The sequence below is a fragment of the Sorex fumeus genome, unplaced genomic scaffold (genome assembly GCF_029834395.1).
Source record: "Sorex fumeus unplaced genomic scaffold, SorFum_2.1 ptg000169l, whole genome shotgun sequence".
Lineage (NCBI taxonomy): Eukaryota > Metazoa > Chordata > Mammalia > Eulipotyphla > Soricidae > Sorex > Sorex fumeus.
Window position 1 is genome coordinate 4,151,560 of NW_026606226.1, and position 26,346 is coordinate 4,177,905.

Here is a 26,346-nt window from a genome sequence, read left to right on the forward strand (position 1 = left end):
AGGAAACATAGAAAGGTGCTTCCATCAAAGTATCACCTAAATTCTCAGCAGAAAATTCACAGATTGGGGGAGAGTGGAGGGATATTCAAAATCCTCGGAGACAAAAACTGCTATCCGACAGCAGGTTATAGAGTATGCCCCTGACCCCCAACTCCCTCCCCTAGCACAGAGTAGGCCCTGAGCAGTGCTGGGTGTGGCACACACACACAACACACCTGCAGCCAAGAATACTCTTGTGCAAATCTCTCTCTAACTTGAGAGAAGTAAAGGCTTTCACAAACCAACAAAAACTGCAGGATTCACTATAATACCTTTGATACAATAATTGTAGTAAGGAAATTACCTATTGAAAAGAAGTTCGGGGGTGCCAGAGCAATAGTCCAGCGGTGTTTGCCTTACATGTGGGCAACCCAGGTTTGATCTCTGGCATCCCATATGGTCGCCTGAGCACTGCCAGGAGTAATTCCTGAGTACAGAGCCATGAGTAACCCCTGAGCATCACCGAGTTTGACTCAAAGAGTCACTGTCACTGTCCTCCCATTGTTCATCAATTTGCTCAAGCGGGCCCAGTAACATTGTGAGACTTGTTACTGTGTTTGGCATATCGAATATGTCACAGGTAGCTTGCCAGGCTTTGCTGGGCGGGCGAGATACTCTTGGTAGCTTGCTGGGCTCTCTGAGAGGGGCGGAGGAATCAAACTTGGGTCGGCCCAGTTGGCCACGTGCATGGCAACCGCCAAATATTTTTTTAAAAATTGTTAAATGAAAGGAAGTTCATACACACAACAACAACAACAACAACAACTATAACGTGTTAAATGGCTCCAGCAAAACCTCATATCAAAATTTACTGTTAGTGCTTCTTGATTAGTAATTCAGGCCATTTGCAATGATCAGTTGTTCAGTGCCTTTAGCTAAAAAAAAAAAGCCAGCTGAAATTTAATAAGGTGACATGCTACCTCAAGAGACTCACTTAGGCATCGAAACAAAAAGATTTGAAGTTAAGAGGTGAAAGTGGCACTCCAAGCCAAAGGGAATATTTTTAAAGCAGGAACCATGTAACTTAGGTGAAGGGATCCATGCAGCAAGAAGACAGAACACTTGTTATGCAGTGCAGGAGCAACCTATAAACAAATCCTAACAGACTTGAAAAGGGACATGGGACAGGTTTTAGTGCCCTACCTCCACCACAGCACAAGAAATCCCGAAGGAAACACTGGCTGTATATGGCAGAGGACCTGGACTTCCTAGCTCCAGAATGTCTACTCCAGACAGAATATGCATTCTTCAGTGCACATGAATCAGTCTTGGGGATACAGGGTGAACCCCAAAATAGGCACTAACCCTCAAAAAAATCAGTATGGTTGAAGTCATTTTTATTATTTGTTTTAATTTTAAGTATTTATTTTTATGATCTATATTCATGACATTAATTAGCCCAACTCTATAGAGATTCATATATGCTCACTAATCACATTTTCAGGGACTGTGTTGCCTGGGATCAAGGGGAGCATTAAACTGTTGTATTCTTTTTTTAAAAAAATTATTTTAATGTATCACCGTGAGGTACAGTTACAGACTTACAAACTTTCATGCTTACATTTCAGTCATACAATGATCAAGTACCCTTCCCTCCACCAGTGCTCATTCTCCACCACCAATGATCCCAGTATCCCTCCCACCACCACCCCATTCCCCCCCGCCGCCTCTGTGGCAGGCGGATTCCCCTTCGCACTCTCTCTCTCCTTTGGGGTGTCATGGTTTGAAATATAGGTATTAAGTGGCCATCATGTTTGGTCTATAGTTTACTTCAGCACACATCTCCCATCCTGAGCAGTCTCTCCAAGCATCCGTTACTTGGTGGTCCCTTCTCTACCTGAGTGGCCTTTTCCTCCAGCATGTGAGGCTAGCTTCTAAGCTGTGGAGCAATCCTCCTGGTTCTTATCTCTACCATCCTTAGGTGTTAGTCTCGCATTCTGTTAGTTTATATTCCCCAGATGAGTGCAATCATTTTATGTCTGTCCCTCTCTTTATGACTCATTTCACTTAACATGATAATCTCCATGTTGATCTGTTTATGTGTAATTTCATGACTTCATCTTTATTAACAGCTGCATAGTATTCCATTATGTAGATGTATCAATGTTTCTTTAACCAGTCATCTATTCTCAGGCACGCGGGTTTTTTCCAGATTCTGGCTATTGTAAATAGTGCTGCAATGAACATACAAATACAGATGTCATTTCTACAATACCATTTTTGCATCTCTGGGATATATTCCCAGAAGTTATATTGCTGGGTCAAATGGGAGCTCAATTTCTAATATTTTGAGAAATGTCCATTGTTTTCTAAAAGAGCTGAACCAGCTGGCATTCCACCAGCAGTGAAGGAGATTCCCTTTCTCCCCACATCCACATAACACCAGTTGATTTTGTTCTTTTGGGTGTGTGCCAGTTTCTGTGGTGTAAGATGATATCTCATTGTTGTTTTGATCTGAATCTCCCTGATGATTAGTAATGAAGAGCATTTTTTTCTTTTGTCTTTCGGCCTTTTGGATTTCTTCTTTGAGAAAGTTTCTGTTCATTTTATCGCCTCATTTTCTGATGGGGTTGGGCGTTTTCTTCTTGTAGAGTTTAACCAGTGCCTTGCATATATTGATATTAACCCCTTATCATATGGGTATTGGGCGAATGTCCTTTCCCTTCTGTAGACTTTGTATTCTGGTCAGTGTGTTTTTTTCATTTTCATAGATTTAGGCTTATGTGCTTGAAATTAAAATCAGCCTCCTTTACATGTATCACGTTATGTAATTTATCTTTAGGCTAAACTGTACAAAAATAATGTTATTTAATTTTGTTTTTTTAAAAAATTTTTTATTAGTGAATCACTGTGAGGTACTGTTACATACTTACAAACGTTTGTGTTTGCATTTCAGTCATACAATGATAGGTTGCCCATCCCTCCACCAGTGCCCATTCTCCACCACCAATGATCTCAGTATTCACCCCCTCCCCTCGGCCTCTGTGGCAGGGAATTCCCTTTTTTTCTCTCTCTCCTTTTGGGTATTGTGGGTTGCAATAGAGGTACCAAGTGGTCATCGTGTTGGTCTATAGTCTATTTTTGGCAGCTCCCAACCCGAGCGAGTCTTTAGTTGGTGTTCCCTTCTCTGTCTGAGCTGCCTTTTTCTCCAGCATGTGAGGCTGACTTTCAAGCCATGGGACAAATATCCTGGTCCTATCTCTACTATTCCTGGGTGTTAGTCTCCTGTTCTGTTACTTTATATTCCATAGATGAGTGCAATCTCTCTATGTCTGTCCAACTCTTTCTGACTCATTTCAGTTAACATGATACTTTCCAAGTTGATCCACTTATATGCAATTTCATGACTTCATCCTTTCTAATAGCTACATAGTATTCCATTGTGTAGATGTACCAGAGTTTCCTTAACTATTCATCTAGGCACTCGGTTTTTTTCCATATTTTGGCTATTGTAAACAGTGCAGCAATGAACATACAAGTGCAGATGTCATTTCTACTATACTTTTTTTTGCCTCTCCGGGGTATATTCCCAGAAGTGGTATTGCTGAGTAAAATGGAAGCTCAATTTCTAATTTTTTGAGAATCAACCATACTGTTTTCCAAAAGGCTGAACCAACTGGCATTCCCACCAGCAGTGAAGGAGAGTCCCTTTCTCCCCACATCCACGCCAACACTGATTGTGTCTGTTCTTTTGGATGTGGGCCAACCTCTGTGGTGTGAGATGCTACCACATTGTTGATTTAATCTGCATCTCCCTGATGATTAATGATGTAGAGCATTTTTTCATGTACCTTGTAGCCCTTCTGATTTCTTTCATCGCCCCATTTTCTGATGGAGTTGGATGTTTTCTTCTTATAGAGTTCAACCAGTGCTTTGTATATCCTTGATATCAGCCCTTTATCAGATGGGTATTTGGTTAATATCCTTTCCCATTCTGTGGATTGTCTTTGTATTCTGGTCACTGTTTCTTTTGAGGTACAGAAGCTTCTTATTTTAAGACAGTCCCATTTGTTTATCTCTGTTTCCACTTGCTTGGTCGGTGGCGTGTCATCTTTTAAGATACATTTAGCTTCAAAGTCATGGAGGGTTTTACCAACCTTTTCTTCAATGTATCTGATGGATTCTGATCTGATTTTGAGACCCTTAATCCATTTTGATCTGACTTTTGTGCATGGCGTTAGGTAGAAGTCAGAGCCCATTTTTTTGCATGTAGCTGTCCAATTTTGCCAGCACCATTTGTTAAAGAGGCTTTCCTTGCTCCACTTCACGTTTCTTCCACCTTCTCAAAGATTAAAGTAAAGTAAAGTAAAGGCCCTCCCGTTGATCGTCGATTTGCTCGAGCGGGCCCAGTAACGTCTCCATTGGAGACGTTACTGGGCCCGCTCGAGCAAATCTCAAAGATTAGATGATCATATATTTGAGAGGGTGTATAAGGATATTCCATCCTGTTCCGTTGGTCTATGGCTCTGCCTTTGTTCCAATACCATAGTTTTAATTATTACCGCTTTGTAGTAGAGCTTGAGGTTGGGGAAGGTTATGCTCCCTATCTTCTTTTTCCCAAGAAATGATTTAGCTATTCATGGGGGTTTGTTGTTCCATATGAATTTCAGGAGTGTTTGATCCATTCTTTGAAGAATTTCATGGGTATCCTTATAGGGATCACATAGAATATGTATAATGCCTTGGGGAGTATTGCCATTTTGACAACATTAATTCTCCCAATCCATGAACAGGGGATATGTTTCCATTTCCTCATGTTCTCTTTTATTTCATGAAGTAGCATTTTGTAGTTTGCTTTGTACAGGTCTTTGACCTCATTAGTTAAACTGATTCCAAGGTACTTGATTTTCTGAGGCATGATTGTGAATGAGATTGCATTTTTCATGACACTAGTTTTCTCTCTCATTATTTGCATATAAGAAAGCCAGAGACTTTTGGGTACTGATTTTATAGACTGCGACTTTACTATACAAGTCTACTGTTTCTAGGAGCTTCTTGGTAGAGGCTTTAGGGTTCTCTAAACATAGTATCATATCATCTGCAAATAGTAAGTGCTTGATTTCTTCCTTTCCTATCTGTTTGCCCTTAATATCTTTTTCTTGCCTAACCGCTATTGTAAGTACTTCCAGTGCTATATTGAACAGAAGTGGTGAGAGTGGGCATCCTTGTCTTGTCCCTGATCTTAGAGGGAAGGCTCTTATTTTTCCCCCATTGAGAATAATGCTTTCCACAGCCTTGTGGTAGATGGTTTCGACTATATTGAGGAAACTTCCTTCAATACCCATTTTGTTGAGAGTTTACATCATAAATGGGTGCTGGATCTTGTTAAATGTTTTCTCTGCATCTATTGATATGATCATATGGTTCTTATCTTTTCTTTTGTTGATATGATGGATTATGTTGATTGATTTTCGAATGTTAAACCATCCTTGCATCCCCAGGATGAATCCCACTTGGTCGTGGTGTACGATCCTTTTATAAGATGTTTGATTCTATTTGCTAATATTTTGTTGAAGATCTTCACATCCGTATTCCACAGAGATATCAGCCTGTAATTTTCTTTTTTGTGGTGTCTCTGTTTGCTTTTTGTAGGGAGATATGTGCCTCATAGAAACTGTTTGGAACAGTTTCTGTTTCTTCAATTTCCTAGAAAAGCTTGAGAAGAACTGCCAATAGGTCCTCTTTAAATGTTTGGAAGAATTCGCTAGTGAATCCATCTGGACCTTTTTTGGGGAGGACTTTTGATTACAGTTTCAATTTCCTTGATAGTAATAGGTCTATTCAGGTCCAGATTTTCTTGTTTCAGCCTTGGAAGTTTATAGGAATCCAGGAATTTATCCATTTCTTCTAGGTTCTCATGTTTCGTGGAATACAGACTTTCAAAGAAGTCTCTGATGATCTTTTGAATTTCTTTGGTTTCTGTTGTGATGATGTCCCCCTTTTCATTTCTAATGTGATTTATTAGGATTCGATCTCTTTCTTTGTGAGTCTTGCTAGTGGTTTATCAATCTTGTTTATTTTCTCAAATAACCAGCTCTTGGTTTCATGGATCTTTCAGATTGCTTTTTGGGTTTCCATGTCGTTAATTTCTGCTCTGAGTTTTATTATTTCTTTCCTTCTGCCTGGTTTGGGCTCCTTTTATTGTCCCTTTCTAAGATCTTGAGCTGTGAAGTCAAGTTATTTATGTGTGCCCTTTCTTCCTTCCTGAGAAATGCTTGCAGAGCTATAAATTTTCCCTTTAACATAGCTTTAGCTGCGTCCTACAGGTTCTGGTAGCTCATTCTCATTTGTTTCCATGTATCTTTTGATTTCTTCCTTGATTTCCTTCCTGACCCACTCATTCAACATTGAGTGGTTTAATTTCCAGGTGTTTTATTTGGTTCTCTGCATCTATGTGTGATTCACTTCTATCTTCAGTGAATCGTGGTCTTAAAAGATAGTTGATACTATTTCTATCTTCCTGATTCTATTAAGGTAGGTTTTGTGGCCCAGTACATGGTCTATTTTTGAAAATGTTCCATGTGCATTGGGAAAGAATGTGTGTTCTCCTGGGGGGGGGGGATGTAAAGCCGTATATAGATTTATTATTCCTCTCTCTTCTATTTCTTTCTTCAAAGCCAGTGTTTCCTAGCTGAGTGTTAATCTTGTTGATCTGACCAGAGATGATAAGGCAGTGTTGAAGTCTCCAACTACTATTGTGTTGCTACCAATGTCCTCCTCAAAATCTATTAGTGGTTGTTTTAAGTATTTAGCTGGCCCCTTGTTGGGTGCATATATGTTTAGGAGTGTGATTTCTTCCTGCTGTACATATTCCTTGATTATTAAAAAATGGCCTTCGCTGTCCCTCCTAATCTTTTCAACCTGAAATCTATGTTGTTGGATACTAATATGGCCACCCTGGCTTTTTGAGGGAGTTGTTTGCTTGCAGGATTGTTTTCCATCCTTTAACTTTGAGTCTGTGTTTGCTCTGACTGTTCAGATTCTTTTCTTGTAGTTAGCAGAATGTTGGGTTCAGTTTCTGAATCCATTTTGCCATCCTGTGTCTCTTTTCAAAAATTTTTTATTTATTGACTCACCGTGAGAACAGTTACAAAGCTTTCCAGTTTAAGTCTTGGTCATACAATGATCAAACACCCATCCCTTCACCAGTACACACCTTTCACCACCAAGAAACCCAGTATACCCCCGTCCCACCCCCACCCCCATGCCTGACTGTGTGGCAGAAGATCTCCACTCTACTCTTACTCCACTTTGATCACATTCAACACTACGACAAAAGACCCACCATTATTATTTGGAATTTTTTTCCAACAATCAGACTTGCTGGAAAGGCATCATTAGACAATCTGTTTTCCATTGCTGATCACAAAGAGAATATGACTGTAACCACACAATTTTGGATTTCTGATATTTTAGTAAAAAGTCTGGAGGGATTTCTGCCAAAAGCCACTGGGTTCTGAGATTGGTTTGTGTGCCTCTGGGATTATGGCCATTCAGGAGCCAGAGGAGCTGTTCGTGGGTGGCAACTCAGGGCCTAGTCAGGGTAGGAAGAAGGGCCGGTTCTGCCCCCCATCCCATGAGGCCCTGCATGCCTCATCACTGCAGTCTCATACCTGGCTGTCCAATAGGCTCTGAAAGACTGCAGCCACTATGCCACTGCCAGGGGGTAAAGGCGGAGGGACAAACACCCTTCCCCTCCTGAGGCGGCATGGTACGTGGTTGTTTAATGCACAATCCAGTTGCATTTCTGCCCAAATCCGCTGGGTTCTGAGATTTTTTGGGGTGCCTCTGGGATCATAGCTGTTCAGGAGCTGGAGGAGCTGTTTGTGGGCGGCAACTTGGAGCCTCATCAGGGTGGGGAGAAGGGCCACTTCCATCCCCAACTCTGTGTCTCTTAATTGGTGCATTTAGACCATCGACATTGAGAGAGATTACTGTCATGGGGTTTTGTGCCATCTTTCTGTAGAGCTTTGTTGTGCTTGTAGGGGGTTTTCTTGTCTTACAGTAGCCCCTTAGCCCTTCCTTTAAGTTTGATTTAGAGTCTATGAAGTTCCTGAGTTATTGTTTATCCATGAAATAGTGTATTGTTCCTTCGAGTTTGAGTGAGAGTTTAGCCGGATAAAGTATTCTTGGTGAGGTGTTCATTTCATTGAGTTTTTTCCACTATATCCCACCATTGTCTTTGGGCTTGGAAGGTTTCCTCTGACAAGTCTGCTGTAAATCTAAGGGGTGCTCCTTTGTATATGATTTCCTTCTTTGACCTTGCTGCTTGCAGTATTGTGTCTCTATTCATGGCATCCATAATTCTGATTATGATACATCTTGGGGTCTTTTTATTGGGGTCTCTTTTAGTTGGCACACTTAGGGCTCCTTAGGCCTGGATGCCTGCATTCTCCAGCTCTGGGAACTTTTCAGCAATGATATCTTTAACTGTGGCTTTTTTCATTGGGGTTGCCTCCCTGTCCTTCTGGTACTCCGATGTTTCTTATGTTGTTCCTCTTGGATTCATTTCCTAGGTCTCTGATTCGTCCTAGGGCTATTTTGAGGTCTTTTCTCATTGTTTGTTGTGGCCTGTAAGCTTTCTGCAGCTCTTCTTCAAAGCTCACTGATTCTATCTTTGGCTGTAGTCATTCTACTGTTAAGGGCACCCACTGAGTTTTTATTTCATCTACGGAATCCTTTATTAGCGATACTTCTGTTTGTAGCTTTCTTATATCTGCTGTCATTTGTTCCTGTATTTTCTTGACTCTCTGTTCCACTGTTTCTTTCATGTCCTCCTTTAATTTGCTGGATGCCTGTTCTACCACGTCTTTGAGTTCATTGAACATCTTCAACATTTCATCTCTGAAATCTTTATCAGAGAGCTTGTATTTATGGGTAACCCCTGTTGAGGCTTCTGGAGTCTTTTCTTCATCCTCTTCTCATGGTGGGGATTTTCGCTGTTTCTTCATGTTGTTGTGGTAGTAGGGAGGTGGGACCTTCCAGTTCACTATCAGTATTTCCCTCTCTCTGTGAGAAAGAATTCTGGATGAGCTTGGTCGATGGTGGTCGCCTTTTTACTCTTCAAGAATACCATCTTCCTCTTGGGCACTCTTCTGTGACTTATGTGAGGCCTCTAGTGAAGCTTCAGAGGATGTGTTCTTTTATATTGGGCTTGTACAGCTTCTTGTGTTCACCTTTATTATGGTGAAATTGGAATAGGCCAGTGAACTATTGGCCTAATGTGTTTGAGATAACCAGAATATTCTCCACAGATTTAGGTAATGGAGATTGAGGTGTAAGTCTAGGATGCTGGGAGAGGGGAAAATAAATGAGGCCGCATGAGTGGCTGCTGCCCCTCCTGGAGGCCACGCCCCCTGCCACAGAGGCCACTCCCCCTGCCACGCTGTAGGTCCTGGAGGATGATGGGAGAGATTGGTCCCAGTGGAAGGCTGAGGTGCAGACGCCAGCTGGGGTGTCACATACCTGAGAGAGAATGGTTGAAGTCTTACCAAGCATTTTTTCAGATCACAATGGCATGAAACTCGAAATCAACTGAAAGAAGAAGAGAGGGAAAACCACACCCAGCAGCAAAATCGGTGATATTGAACTATTGAGACAATGGGGAAATCAAAAGGAAGAAATGTGAATATTTGGAGAGAAATGACAATTAAGGCATATATGAGTTATCAGAAGGGAGGGCATCCAGATAAAGTTAAACTAAGATCAGTTATGGCAATTCAGAGAGATCTCAGGAAACAAAAATATGATCAAATCTAACCTTCCATCTAAAAAGGATCTTAAAAATAATAATTATGGAGATGGAAGCCAGTGGAAGAAAAGGAATAGGAAGAAATAATAAAAGTTAGGGCAAAGGCTTCGAGGTAGTTCAAAGGGCTTTAGCATATGCTGGAGCCCCAGGTTTGAACCCCAATATCACAGGTCCCCTAAGAACTTCAGGGTATCCCCCCTCAAAAATTAAATCGGGGCAGAAATTAATATGATCAGAAAAAAATTACAAATCAAATTTTAAAAGGACAAATACTACATAAACACAAATGATTCAGAGAGTTTTAGAGACATCTATATTACAACAAATTAGAGAAAGCAGAAGTGGGCCAATTCCTAGAAACACATTTTAAGATTGAACATAGGGCTTGGAAAGTAACTTAAAATCCTGGAGCTTGTGCTTTGCATGCAGAATATTCAGGTTCATTACCTAGCACCCAGGCCAGAGAGCTCAACAAGATGAACAAGTGAATACCTGTCATGAAATGGTCCTCCAGGGCAGGGATGTAGACCCTGCTGGCAGTAGCCCCCAACACTACTTTGTTCCTTCCCTGCACCCCACCTTCAAAAAAATTTCCTTTCATGACATGAAGCTCCTGAGTGTGTCAAAACAATGATGATGATGATGATGATGATAATGATGATGATGATGGCAGAATTTGAAAGAGAAACTCTACAGAGACTGATCACAAGTGAGGAAAAGAAAAGAATAATCAAAAGTGACCTATGAAGTGAAAGACAAGGGTCAGGTGGATTCTACTGTAAAATTTACCGAGCTTACAAAAAATAGCTTATTCATCTAATATTGTTTTTAATAAGTTGGAAAGGGAAAACAGATTATCCTGATTTCAAAAATCAGAAAGGAGACACAAACACGCACACACATGCATATTTTTTATTACAGAAATGCAAGGCAAAGCAACAATGAGATATAAGCTCACATCTGTGAGAATGGCTATTATCCAAATGATAAGAAATAGTAAATGGTAGAGAAAGAAAAATTCCTGTACATGTTGGAGGGGCAATAGATTTTTAGTGTGGCCATTATGGAAAAAATATGTAAGGGGGGCTGGATTATTATTTTTTTTTTGGTGGTGGTGGTGGTGGTGGTGGGAGGGGATATACCTAGCAATGCTAAAGGCTTCTCCCAGCTCTGTTCTTGGAGACCATAAAGTGAATCAAATCATCATTGGCTGCTTGCAAGGCAAGCATGCCTTAACTCTTGCACTATCTCTCTGACACAGTACGGAAATTCATAAAAACTAGAAATATAAACACAGATGATCCAGTTATCCTAGCTTCAAAATATAAAACCATTTATATTGCCTAAATATGCACCTTCATGTTTATTGTAGCATTGTTTACAATAGCCAAGAACTAGAAAGAACTCAAGTGCTCACCAACAGAAGAATAAATAAGTAATGAAGATACAAAAAATATTTTATAACACCCTCCCAATGAATCCAGGAATTAGAACAAAATCAATGTACAAAGATATATTTTGGGAAAAAAACTGTTATTGTTATAAATAGATAGATTAATAATGATCTATAAGGAAAACTAAAAATAATTTACTAACACTTCAACAAAATCCCTAAGTTAAAAGTGAGCAATAGAAAACATAATATTAATGGAAGAAATTAAAGCGAAATATAAGTGGAATATTCCATGCTCATGACTGAATATTGTCAAAATACACATTCTGCCTAAAGAAATCTATACTATACATACAGGTATATCAATATGATACCTGTATTTTAATGCCTTTCCCAAAGGAAATAAATGCAACAATCTGTGTGGAAAGTAAAAGACCCCAAATAGCTAAATATTTAGAAAAAAGGGAATAATGCTATAGGCACCAACATTCCTACTATCAAATTATATATAAAAAGTAAGAAATTACTCTAAACAGCATAGTAGTGGCATTTATCAATGTAACACAAATGCCATAAATGTGACGTAAATCAATGGAACAGGTAATGAGTCCAAAAAATAAACACAAACATATATATATATATATTCAATTTATGACCAAAAAGCCAAACATTTACAATGGGGAAAAGACGGTCTATTCAACAAATGGTGATGGGGAAAAAGTGTCACATGCAAATGAGTAAAAACTAGATGATTGCATTATACCATCCCCAAATATTAACACATGGCAGCAAGACGTAATTACATGGCAAGGCAGGAATACATCAGGAAACAACTATTTTGAAACATCCAGCAACACACTTAAAGGAACTAGAAAAGAAAAAATTGCAATTGCAAGTCAGCATAAAGGGAATAATAAAAATTATAGTGTAAACAAATGAAATGAAACAGAACTAAAAAGACAATAGGGACACCAAGAGCTAAGTTCTTCACAAGTGAAAACAAAACTGGCACTTACGTGAGCTCCCTGAGAAACAAAAGGGAGAAAACCCAAATTAATCTATGAGAGATGAAGGGGAGAAATGTAGAAATTCAAAGGATGCTAGAGACTCCTAGGAATGACTTTCTGCTACTACACTGGAAACCCTAGAAGACCGACAAAGCTGATATGGCCAAGAAATGGAAGCAGACCAAACACCCAATGACAGATGAGTAGCTGAAGGTGAGGTCCCAGGAGGAGTGGGCAGATGGCTCAGGGGACCGGCATGCAGGCTTTGCATGCAGGAGCCTTAAGTTCGACTTTGGCACTGCAAGGTCCCCCAAGCACTACTGAATGTGACACCAAAAAAGGAAATTAAAAGAAAAGAAGCTATAGACTCACCGAAAAAAATGCATAATAAGGTTCCCCAAGTGCTACTGGGTGTGACACCAAAAAGAGAAAAAGAAAAGGAACCATAGATTCACCCCAAAGTGCAAAATAAAAATGAACACCTTGTTTTTGAATGACTTGATTGAAACTGAAAGGGGCCATGCTAAGTCAGTAAGTCAAAAGGAGAAAGATAGTTATCAGATGCTCCCACTCTTTTGTGTGATACAGAATCAAAGCTGTTTTCTGCCTGTACCCTAACAAGCAAAATTAAAGAAACCAAACTGTGTGTGCTGACCATGTAACTGAGGTCACAAGTGGGGCAAGGGGCAAGGGTCTAAAGCAGGTGGCAGTGAGTGGTGGTGGTGGGGATATGTACCTGGTGTTGGTGAGAGATGGCAAACACTCAAAGAATGCATATTTTATGCATATATCCTTAAAATATGGATTTGGGGCTCTTGTAAGCAATGACCTCAGTTTATTTTATTTATTTATTTATTGCTTTTTGGGGTCACACCCAGCGATTCTCAGGGGTTATTACTCCTGGCTCTGCACTCAGGAATTACTCCTGGGAATCGATCCAGGGGTGAATGTGTGCAAAGCAAATGCCCTACCCGCTGTGCTATTGCTCATTCCCAACAACCTCAATTTTAAAAGAGCTTTATTATGTACCGGGTCTTATTCACTCATGAGATGCAGTATAGGCCAGTGCTTCCAGAAACACCTTAGATTCATTACATGTTTTTTTTTTAATTTTTGTCCCTGAATGGTCAGAAGCCTTTTGCTGTTCCCCAATTTTAAACAACCTCCACATTCAGTTTCATAATCCCTGGGGATCACACTGTATACCTGTTTCACTTAATATACATCTCCGTTTCTCAGAATAGAATCCCCTCTGAAGCTAGAGCAGCATCAATTGAATACTATTCAATCCTGATAAAGAATAAAATATGTGTGTAACATGGTTGGCCACAGAGGGTATGATGGTATGTGAAATAAGACAGAAAAAGTTAAATATCAGATAATCTATTATACATGGCATCAAATCAATTTTTTAAGAAAAGGAACAAGCTGGTAGATACAGAGATCAGAATGGAGATTGTGTGAGAGATGGTAACAGGTGTGACAGCAATGATGACAAATGGCAGAAGGTCCCCACGTATAGCAGAAACAAAATCATGGGGATAAAATATGCAGGCTGGTGACTAATAAACTGTTACATACATTCTCCAAATTAGAGAACCATGATTTATTTACAGAGTGCCTGAGAGTTGAGTTTTAGACATATAAAGTTCTAGCACCAATCCCACCACCAATGTCAACTTCCTCCACCAGCATCCCCAAGTTCCCTTCAGTCCTCACCCACCAGGCTTGTCACCTTGACAGACACATTCTAGAGTTTGGTGGTCCTATGTGGGATCTCATGTTTCCAGTGTTATTGAGTCTGTGGCACCGACACAGAATTATCTCCCTCCTCCACATTGCCAATGTACCCGAGGCCCATAACCCTGTATTATCCCCTTTTCATCTTCTTCCTTCTCCCCAATTTCTTTCTATCTTTCTTCTCCTTCTCCCTGTACCCTGCACATCTTAAAGTATTTTAAGCTATTTGTAGTTTTTGACTTGCAAACCCATATATTGTTTTAAACTTTTGAAAATGGGGCTGGAGATATACATAAGGGTTAAGGCTCTTGCTTTGCATTCGACCAACCCCCATGTGATCCCTGGGATTGCATAAGGTCCCCTCATCCCCCCTCCCAGGAATGATCCCTAAGCACAGAGCCAGGCATAAGCCATGAGCACATCTGGGTGTGGTGTAAAAATAAAAAAGTATTTTCTTGATATTCTTACAAAGAATATGCCAGACACAGTAACAACAAAGTCTCCAATGGAGACGTTACTGGGCCCGCTCGAGCAAATCGACGATCAACGGGAGGGCCTTTACCTTTTACCTTTACCTCTTACAAAGAATTATAGAAAAAGAAACACACATCGTTGCCTCAATAATGGAGCTCAGATGCAAGGGTACAATTGTTAGGTTCAGACCTTCAAGAAGAGACAAAGCAAGTCAGCACTGATGGGAAAGACAACAATAGTAGAGCAGTGAGCAGACCTGGGAGAAAATGAACTGGGTGGCATCACCATGACACAGAAAATCTCAAAAGAAAGACCAAGGCTTATTCTTTAAGCCTGAGTTGTTCTCCCTTGCACACAGATCTTGCTAGCTTGTCTGTGTCTTTTTGCTGGCCTATTTCTACTCTGGAGAAGCCCATGTTCTCTCTTGAACACACAATTCTCTCTCTCCCCTCACATCTTTCTAAATAAGTTTTATAAAAACTATCTTGTTTTGCAAGATAAGAAAAGAAAAGATCAAGAGAGCCTTAAGGAGAGGTTTCCAAAAGCATTTGACAGGCCGGTGATGGAGAACAGCAGGAATATTGGAAGGATTTGGATTTGGGACAAAATCTGAGGTGAAAGGGTACTACCCTAGAGGTACTCTCTGCTTCAAGTAGGGATATTTCTAGGGTGCCACTGAGTGATTTTGTCTTCCTCAAAGCAGGTAATAGGACAAAGTCAACTTTGTAGACAAAGGTAGAGCCTGAGTTAGAGAGAGACTGGCCAAAAAGAGAAGAAATGGATGTTTAACTTACGCTAACCAAGCACTCACATCTTCTACCTCTGTCCCCAGCACTATCGCTGTCCCCAGAGAGCCAGAGAAAGAAAGAGAAATGCCACATTGGCATGGAGGTCCCCTTCCCTGGTGGCTACACTTTGAGTGGAAGGTGGATGACGACATTCTGTGACCAGATTCAGTTTGACGCTGCTAAGGCAACTGACTGTTTGAAAGGAAAACTCGTTTATCTCCTGGGAGATTCCACACTGCGCCAGTGGATCTACTACTTACCCAACATTGTAAAAAGTAGGTGAATTTTCTCTTCTTCTGGGAATTCAGGCTGACTTTGAGGCATTTTCACAGCAACTTCTAGTCTAGTGTATTGGCTGTTTTGAGTTGTACTTCACTTAGCTTTTTAGATTTCTAGCCTTTAAGATTAAAATACAATTGAAGCCTTCTTTCATGGGAGATACTTGTTTCTCTTTATATATTCCAATGATGAATTTACATTTTGGCTGACATTTCACCACAGAGGAGCAAGTACTTTTCTTAGCATTCTCCCCCTAGAAATGATCTCGTTGGAGAGACAGATTGTTCAAAGGGATGGAACACATATTCTGCATGTGGGGCCCCAGATTTGATCCCTAAGCACTGATCTGGGAGTAATCCCCAATCCTACTCCCAGCAGTGATAAAATTCAAACAAGAAATTAACAAGATACACCCCCAAAAGGAAACAAAATGGCCTAGGTGAATGAGAATTTGCAATGGTAAATTTTTTGGTTGTTTTTTTTTTACAATCACTGCTTTTTACTAAAAAGAAATTTTTTTATCAGAACTAAGATATTTTGATATTCATGGAATTGGAAAGTTTAAGAAACTTCAGCTTCTGGATGCAGACAGACAGACTCAAATTCGGTGGGTAAAGCACAGTTACCCTTTCGTCACCCAGGAATTCTACTCTGTGATGGATGAAGCACATATTGGTCAGGAAATAGACCGGATTTCTGGTGATCAGGACACAGCCATCGTCGTCACCATTGGCCAGCACTTCCGACCCTTCCCCATTGACATTTTCATTCGCAGGACCATTAGCATCCGAAATGCTATTGAGAGGCTATTCATAAGAAGCCCGGCCACTAAGGTGATTGTGAAGACAGAAAATATCCGAGAGATGCACATCAACACAGAGTGGTTTGGAGACTTCCATGGATATGTTCAATATCTCACCACGAAGGACATTTTCAAAGACCTCAATGTGGGCATCATTGATGCCTGGGACATGACCATTGCCTACGATGCCAACAGTGTTCACCCACCTGAACAAGTTATTGCATATCAGATTAACATGTTCCTGAACTACATTTGCTAAAGCATAAATATCCGAAATCCCTTGGGACCAATGCCCACAGAAAACCCTCCTTGAATTGTCATGGAAGTTTATTTATGTTACATAGAAGATTTCAATCTGCCTGCACTGTAAGGGTATTGGAGTACAAAGACAGCCTTTATGATATAACTGTCATTGTCCTCTTGGGGCTGGAGAGATAGCACAAAGGTAGGGTGTTTGACTTGGGCGCAGCCAGCCCAGCCGTGCCGGTTCAATTCCTCCGCCCCTCTTGGAGAGCCCGGCAAGCTACCAAGAGTATATATTCAATAAGCCATACACAGTAACGACAAGTCTCAAAATTGAGACGTTACTGGGTCCGCTCGAGCAAATCGATGAACAACAGGAGGACAGTGTTTGTTTTTGTTTGTCATTGTCCTCCCATTGTTCATCGATTTGTTCGAGCAGGCCCAGCAACGTCTCCATTGTGACAACTGTTATTTTGTTTGGCATATCAAATATGTCAGGGGTAGCTTGCCAGGCTTTGCCATGTAGGCGAGATACTCTTGGTAGCTTGCCGGGCTCTCCGAGAGGGGTGGAGGAATCGAACTCAACCTCTTAACTGCTAGAGACCTACAAAGCCTATGGACCAATAGTTTAAAACCAATAAAGTGGAGCACAGAAAGAAAACAGCATGCTCTCATATGCTTCATTCTATGCAATCCTACTTTGATTATTGTAACCAAATTCTTTACATTTTTTACCATAATAAAACATACAATATGTTTAGCACTGTGCAGAAAACATGAAATAAGAGCTCAGTGAGAGATCTCAAAGCTCACTTAGAACAGGACTGGGCCTCCTCCCCCTGGCTCCCCAGTTTTTCAGTATATTGGCAGTCACACCCACAAACTATTTCCAGTGCTATATAATCTCACCAACGACTAAGATCCAGAGACTATGAAATAAAGTTTTGAAAGAGAAACATAGAATGTCCTGGAGCACATGGCCACCTTTACGGCCATGTGACTTCTTATACTCTAGCCCACTATGTATCAAAAGTCGTACACATTTGTTTGGGTTTGACATATATGTTTGTAATCTCTTGTACAAAAGCTTAAATGGCTCCAGGATGAAATACAAAAGTCTTCATACACTTTCCTCTTATGGTGGGGGGGAGGTGCATGATGGTGGGATTGGTGTTTGAATATTATCTGTAATGAACTATTGTGGTAAGGTAAAGGCCCTCCCGTTGTTCATCGATTTGCTCGAGCGGGCCCAGTAACGTCTCCATTGGAGATTTTGTTGATACTGGGATCCGTGGTGGTGGGAAATGGGCACTGCTGATGGAGGGATGGGTATTTGATCATTGTATAATTGAAACCCAAGCACAAAAATTTGTAAGTCTACAACTGTGCCTCATGGTGTATCACTAATAAAAAAAAATAGAAAAAAAAAAAGAACTGAAAAGAAAGGGCCAAAGAGAGTACAATTGGTAAAAGCCACCTGCTTTACACGCAACTGACCTGGATTAGATCCAAGCACCTCACATGATCTCCAGAGCTCATCAGGAGTGATCCCTGAATGCAGAACTAGAAATATGCCCTGAGAACATGACATTTTATGATGACCAGAAACAAACAACAAAAACAACAATAAAAACAAATTTAAAAGAAAATGTGCCAGCTTAATAAAAAGATATCAATAGACAAATGAGATGAACTAAAATTGGACCTTAACACAGGAAAATAAATACATATTGAAGCTATACTACTTTCTCATCCATCAAGGTGCCAAAAATGCAGAAATGAAACACATACTGTTTTTCAGAGATGGCAGAGAAATGGGAATTCTCATGCACTGCTGCTATGACTCCGCACTGGCACAGTTTCTGTGGAAGGAAGCAGGGCAAGTCTTAGATAAAAGTTGCCATTGATCTCACACTGTGAGACAGCAGCAAGTGAAGGAAGTGACTGCGCACAGATTAGTCACTGGTGCATTATGTATTGGCAAGACTGGTAAGAAACCAAAATGCACATCAACAGAAGACCCATCAAAAAGGCAAACCAAGTGGGAGGGATTGTTCGGCATGGGAGATGTGTGCTGAAAGCAAATAAAGGACCAAATATGATGGCCTCTCAGTATCTTTATTGCAAACCATAATGTCTAAAAGTAGAGAGAGTAAAAAGTATATTCTCTGCCATAGAGGCAGACGGAGGGTTGGGGTGAGTGGAGTGGAGATACTAGACACATAAGTGGTGGAAAATGTACACTGGTGGAGGGATGGGTGTTTGATCATTGTGTGACTTTCACTCAAATATGAACAATTTTAACTGCAACTCATGGTGATTCAATTTCTTAAAAGAAAGCAAATCAAATTCACATCAACAGAAGACCCATCAAAAAGGCAAACCAAATGCACATCGACTGAAGACCAACCAAAAGGTATTTATACAGGAAATTCCAATGCCACCATAAACGATTAAGAGCAGTTCCACAACCTGAAACTCTCTAGAGCCAAAGACTAACAGAAAAGCTGGCGGGTGTGTCATAGCTGGAATGATAAACAGAGGATGTATGTTAGTATGTATCCTGACATATGCAACAGCAAAAAATTTTTTAAATTTCTTGAATTTAAAAAATGCTATCCCACAAACGCCACAAAGTGTCGATGTAGAAGGGACATGAATACAAACAAACATCTCTTAAGATGGCTTGTTAGATTTTGAAAACCATGTGCATGATTTACATAGGGAAGAAAAGTAATTTTGAAAAACAGACCAACTAGCAATCAAGTTGATGACATCAAACACTTCCCGTCTGTTTTAGACACTGTTTAAAAGACACTTTTGGGGGACTGGAGTCGTAGTTCTATGAGCTGAGCATTGTGATATGTGGGTTCAGATTCTTGGTGTTAGTGGGATTAGTCCCAGAGTACTTCCATGGGATTAGTCCCAGAGTACTTCCACGAATTACGCCCCCCCAAAAAAACCCCACAGTATTTAGGATATTTATATGTAGTATAAAATAAATGTAAGAATAAATGAAGCTGAAAAACATCCCCAAGTCTCACATAACAGTCTGTATATTAAAGGTAGCATTGGTATGCATGACTGGTGCAGGGGTACAATTTCACACCACTTTAAACATGTAATCACCCCACAAATACTACCAAAGGTAGTACCAACACCCCTCCCCCACCTTTTTGATAATCTCAGCTCTGTGATCTGAGTTCAAAAGTCTAGTTTTTTCTGTTTCCTTGTTTTGCTTCTCTAAATTCCAAATAGCAGATGACCTGGTATTTTTCTATTGCTTTCTGACATATTTCATCTAGCATGATTAATGTCGAGAAAGGCAAGATTCCACCCCCACTAACACATAAACATTAACTCCAGAAGTTCTTTGCACACCCATGTTCATGGTGACTCTTAGTATGACTGCCAGGAAAAGGGTGCAACCCAAAGGTCCAACAACAGATGAATGGAAAAAGTTATGATTCTTGGACACAATGGAATCCCATGCAGCCACAAGGAAAGAAAGTCATGCAGTGTGTAAGGGCTTGGACAGGACTGGAGGGTATTTGGCTGAGTGGAAAAAGCTAATGGCAGAAGGACAAGTACAGGATGACTAACCTCATCTATGGAATATAGAGAAATCGAAGGTATGGACAGTACCAATCCATAATAAACCTCGGGTCCTTGGGATTGCAGATCTGAGAGTATTAGGTTTGGGAGAGGGTCTAGGAGAAGGGGAATGAAGAGGTTATTGGGGAGAACATGGGAACATAGGTGGAGAGTCTGGAGCAGATGGGTGGGACTAAGCGCAGTTCACACCTAAACGATAACTATCAACTAACAAATAATGGAGAAGGAGTTGCGAGAAAGGATGAATCTCAGACTGGAGGTGACAAATAGGAATGGGGGGAGCACAAGAGGATCGTGGACACTTTGGTGATGATGGTATGCAGTAATTTTGTTGATCAATAAATTTCAATACTATTTTGGGACCACACCTAGCAATCCTTAGGGCTTATTCCTGGCTTTGGGTTCAGGGATCACTCTTGGCAGGTCTTGAAGGATGCTATGGGGTGCCATGGCTCAAACCTAAGTCAGCCTATAAGATATACTATCTCTCCAGCCTCCATAAAGTTTTTAAAGCAAGATTTCCTCTTATAGTGAGTAGTAATGCATTGTATACATAAAACATCTTTATCAATTCATTTGTCAATGACACACGTTTGTATGTCTTGACTACTGACATACAAACACTGAAACAAATATAGGTGTGTATACATTTTTTTTGCTTTTTGGGTCACATCCAGTGATGCACAAGGGTTACTCCTGGCTCTGCACTCAGGCATTACTCCTAGCGGTACTCATATGGGATGCTGGGAATCGAACCCAGTTCAGCCGCGTGCAAGGCAAACACCCTAGCCGCTGTGCTATCACTCAAGCTCCTCCAGCCCCTATGTGTGTATAAATCTTTTTGCACGTGTTTTCTTGTTCTTTGGATAGATTCTAAAGAGTGGAATCATAGGGTAGATTTTTAATAGTTTGAGAATTCTCCATGCGCTTTTCCATGGTAGGAGACCAATTTACATTCCCACCAACAGCAGTGCCTGAAGGTATTTTGGTTATTTTTGCAGTTCTAGATTTGGACCCAGAGCCTCATACATCTATATTATGTGCTCTACTGAGGGGCTGAACCCTTCCAAGTCAATGTTTCCCCTTTTTCCACAAATACAACCTCAAAATTGTTTCTGGCCTTTTGATGCAGGACATTATTACAGATGTGGGATGATATTTCCTTATTGTTTTCATCGATTTTTTTCTTTATTGTCTTAAGGAAAATGGTCTTTTAGAGTGATGTTTTAACTTTGCAGCTGATTCACTGTATTGACTACAGTTTTATATGTTGTAATATTTTGTCATTGTATTAGTGATATCAAAAACTGCTATTTTAGTGTAAAATACAGGTCGATAAAGAAGATGTTTTTAAACACAAGTATCTGCACAAAATCATGATTGTCTATCAACTGAGAAGACCTAGAGGCAATACCCCTTTAGCAGGAATCATTCTGAGTACCAGATCCATCTGATCTCAAAGAATCTTTCCTCACTAGAAGGATTCAGAGAACTTTAGCTAAAAGTTCCAGAACTTTTAGAGTAGTAATTAGTTGGAACATCTTAAAATGCAAGGAAGTGAGATCTGGACTGAAGAGATAGCACAGCAGATAGGAACCTCATACATGGTTCAATCCCTGATACCACATACACTCTTTCAAGCATCACTAGTGATCCCAGAGCACAGAGTTAGGAGTTATCCCTGAGCATCTCGGCTATGATCCCAAAACAAACAACAAAACAGTATCTAGAGAAGGGGGATTCGAGAGAGCAGAGGCCCCATGAACTGGTGGAAGATCAGTATATTGGTGGTCGATATAGTAAAATACTTAAACAAGGTGTTGAATTGTATCCCTACACATATGCAGTCATGCAAACTGTTTACAACGAGAACAAAAACGTTTTATCAAAAATTGAATCATGTCACAGGACACAGAAACTAACACAAAAAGGCCTCCTATTGAGGACAGCAATTTCAGCACCAGAAAGGAGGACAGCGGCTGGGGCGGGGCTCTGGAAAGGGTGGAGCCTCACTAGCAGGAAGCTGCAACTGCAACAGCACTGCACAGCTCACCACCTCCCACTCTGCCTGGGCCCCCGCAGCACTGAAGTCTGAGCCATCCATTGTCACTCCTTTACCGTCCAGCTGAGGGGCATAATGGTCCCGCCCCCCCACCCCCGGCAATGTGGAGGAGGATCCCTGAAAAAAATCACAGCAGTAGGTTGAAATACACTAAAGATGTAATATGCATGAGCTCATCATAACTGTGGGGACCTGCAAAAGAGGCAAAGAAAACCTGTCTGGGGCTTTGGGAATAACTGGGGTATTCACTCCATGGTCTGGAAATTGGCGATCAAAGGGAAGTGTAGGCACAGTTTATCCTCTTTCCTGTTAAACTAGATTTCATGGCAAACATCACTTTAAGGGATGAAAACAAGTTCCTTGTAGAAAAACGACAAGGTGGGAAGGATGGGAAAGATTTAAATTAGAAAGTCATCGTTTCAAAATTTCTAATTTGGAGGGAGGGTATCATGTTTGGCGAAGTTAGTCAAAGGGAGGAGACAAATAATGGATGGTCTCACCCATCTACAGTTTATGGAGAACCAACAAGGGAAAGAAAGGGACCAAATGATGGCAAGTCCTTGGCCCTGGACTGCAGAATGGAGAATGCCAAGGAGGGAAGTATGTGGGGGTTTCAGGGTATGAACTGAGGTATCATCGGCACATCAGTCAAGAGTCTTAAACTTTTTGATGGTGTACAAGTGTCCAAAGAGAGGTAATTGTGTCCAGCTAGACCATAAGCATCATCCCTATTATAAATGCAAGACCCAAACCATAATAATTTTTGAAAATGTTAATGAACTTATTAAGGACGCAGGGAGTGGGATGAAAACCATGAGACAGTGGTGGTGGCTGTGGATTTGACACATTCTAGACCTGAAACTCTTTTATTAACTGTATTGTAAATCATGGTGCCAAAATTTTAAAAAAATTCTTTACCCAGTCATCTGTTCTTGGGCACTCGGTTTGTTTCCCAATTCTGGCTATTGCGAATAGTGCTGCAATGAACATAGGAGTGCAGATGGCATTTCTGCTGTGTGTATTTGAGTCCCCCGGGCATACAGAAACTATGGTACATACCTATACAATGGAACACTACACAGCTGTTAGAAAAAATAAAGTCATAAAATTTTCTTATATGTGGATAGATATGGGGAGTATCATGCTGAGTGAAATGAGTCAGAAGGAGGGGGACAGATATAGAATGACTGCACTCATTTGTGGGATATAAAAAAAGCATCTGACTAATATCCAGGGTCAGAAAAAATAGGGGCTGGGAGGATCTGCCCATAGTTGGAAGCTAGCCACTAGTGTGTCTGGGACAAAGGGCAGTTAGAATAGAGAAATGACAGCACTATTCACAGTAGCCAGAATCTGGAAACAACCCGAGTGCCCAAGAACAGATGACTGGATTAAGAATTTTTTTGGTACCGTGATTTACAATACAATTAATAAAATAGTTTAAAATTTTCACAATTAGGTACAATGATCACTTTGGACAAAAACTAAGTGTTGAAAGTCGGTAGAGAGATATGAATTATAATCTTTCAGTATATGTATTGCAAATCATAATGCCCAAAAGGGGGAAGGGGAGAGGGAGTGGGAGAGGGAAAAAGAAAGAAAGTCAGCCTGCCATAGAGGAAGGCAGGTATGGGATGGGCAGGAAGGAAGCTGGGGATATCGGTGGTGGAAAATGTACACTGGTGAAGAGAAGGACTGGTGTTGGAACATTATATGACTGAAACACAATCATGAACAATTTTGTAAGTGTGTATCTCACTGTGATACAATAGAAAGAGAAAAACTAACTGCTAACTGGATGTGGGCCTAAGAGGAGAAAAAAAAAACTAAACTTCTAATTGAATCAGGAAAGACTGTCAATGATTAAAGATCTCAGGCAATTTTCCAATAGCTGTAAGTAGGTGGACAATGCTGAGGCCACTAATCCAGGTCAGCTCTATACTAATATTAGCAGAAAAGTTGTCACTACGTGTCCTGGGATATGGTGCAAAGTACACAGAGCACCTCTGTACCCAGCATGAATTTTCTCCTTAAACGGTCCCATCCAGGGACACTACGTCTTCCACTTCATCTATACACATACTTTGCATCAGTCAGCTCTACTGGGCTCCTCAAACCCAGCACAGTCAATTCAAAACACCACCATTAACAGTGCTTTTCTCCCTTTTCCTATAAATTTGTTTTCTTTTTTATCTTTTGATCCATTTCATGGCCACTCTGTCTCTTTGATCCCATATTCCACTTCTTAGTCAGTGACGTGAGTATTAACCTCGAAGCTAAAATAATAAGAGTAACAAAACCGAGTCATCCCACAGTCATGGAACAGCTATTGTGGACCCGTGCACGAGTCAGTCTGAATAGCAAGTAGCAAGGTCGAGTCTATCACCTGTCTCACAAGTAGACCAAGAAGGGAATGTCACACTGGGAACTCTGTGGTCAGTGTTATACTGAATTGGCAGGAAAGCTAAGAGGCAAGAAGGTTTTTTGAAGATATTTATATTGAGCACACCTATGAAGTCAGGCTGATGAGACGAGAATAAATGTAAAGGGTAGAGCCATTACACAGAGAAAGCCTCATACTGAGAATGGAGAACATTTAGGGACAGGAAGCAGTTAAGGGGAAAACAGAGGGAGGGAGACAGTGCCAAAGTGGCAAAATAATTTATAACCCATGCCAAGGAATTGGAATCACACACAGAAATCAATGGAGAGTGATTATATGAATATACTAATAGCATTAGATATAGGATATCATTAGATTTGTGTTTTGGAAACAAAAGGACTCAGAGCTGCAGCCAATGTGGTAGCAATGGAATTGCTAGGGAGATTGAAGTCAAACAAAGTTCTGTTTCTTCATTTAGTTCAGTGGAGTATTTCCTCTCTTAGCTCCAGTTAAAGTCAGTGCATTAAAAAAGATCATATGCAAAATGCTGTGCTGGTCTTCTTCCCCCTCAGGTCAGTTAATCCGTAAGTATTTGAACCCTGGACTTGGCTTTCTCCACGCACGCACCCCAGGCGTCCTCTAGAACCCTGGACGACAGCATCCCCAAGCCTCTTCCTGTTCATTCCCAATGCTGTGCTGGTCTTCTCTCGCCCCCCCCGCCCCCCCTCCGCGTCAGTTAATCAGTCAGTATTCGAACCTGGGAATTGGCTTTCTCTACGCACATGCCCCAGGCATCCTCTAGGACCTTGGGACGCTCAGCATCCCTGAGTTTCTTCCTGTTCATACCCAATACTGTGCAGGTCTTCTTCCCTCCCAGGTTGTACCGCCCCCACACACAGCACATACACCAGGTACCCATGTGGGCATGGCCTCTTTTGAAGTGGGCGTGGCTTCTGTAGAAGTGGGCGTGGCTAAACAGCTGCAGGTAGTTTACTCATACCCAGAAATCTCCTGTAACATCTCAGTCCCCATACCTCCACACCAACTTGAAGAAATAACGCAAATCCCCATGACTTGGGGAAGATGATGAAAAGTGTCCAGAAGCCTCAGTAGGTGCTACTCACCTAAGAGACCTCTCTGAGAAAGAATTCAGATATGAAGTAATGAATATGTTCAGTGAACTCAATGAAACAGTCAGACAGATATCCAGTAACATGAAAGAAACAATCGAGAAATTACGGGAAGAAATGAGAGCAGAAATGTCACGAATAAAAGATTCCATAGATGAAATTAAAAAAACTCAGTCTGTGCCCTCAACAGTAGCATGACCACAGCTGAAGACAGAATCAGTGAGCTGGAAGATCAGCTGCACCAAGCCAACACGCAACAAGAAACAATGACAAGAGACCTCAAAATAGCTCTAGAGCGAATCAGAGTCCTAAGTGATGATTCCAAGAGGAACAACATTAGAATCATTGGAGTATCAGAAGGTCAGGGAAACAATCCCAGTGAAAAAGCCACAGTTAAACAAAACATTGCTGAAAAATTCCCAGAGCTGGACAATGCAGCCATTCAGATTCAAAGAGCCCAAAGGATGCCAGCTAAAAGAGACCCTAGCAAAAACACTCCAAGACATATCATAGTTAGAATGATGGATGCCGTGGATAGAGACACAATACTGCAAGCAGCAAGGTCAAAGAAGGAAATCACATACAAAGGAGCACCCCTTAGATTCACAGAAGACCTATCAGAGGAAACCCTCCAAGCCTG

The 26,346-nt window shown here is 40.9% G+C and overlaps 1 protein-coding gene across 1 annotated transcript in view; it reads left to right on the plus strand.

Moving 5' to 3' along the window:
* LOC130016822 (NXPE family member 1-like) overlaps positions 1 to 16,532 on the plus strand; it is a 32,026-nt gene extending 15,494 nt beyond the window's left edge. The window contains exons 4-5 of the mRNA XM_056107527.1: positions 15,255 to 15,467; positions 15,997 to 16,532. Of these exons, the coding sequence (XP_055963502.1) occupies positions 15,255 to 15,467; positions 15,997 to 16,532 (749 nt within the window). The remainder of the gene's footprint in view (positions 1 to 15,254; positions 15,468 to 15,996) is intronic.
* Positions 16,533 to 26,346: the final 9,814 nt, after the last annotated feature.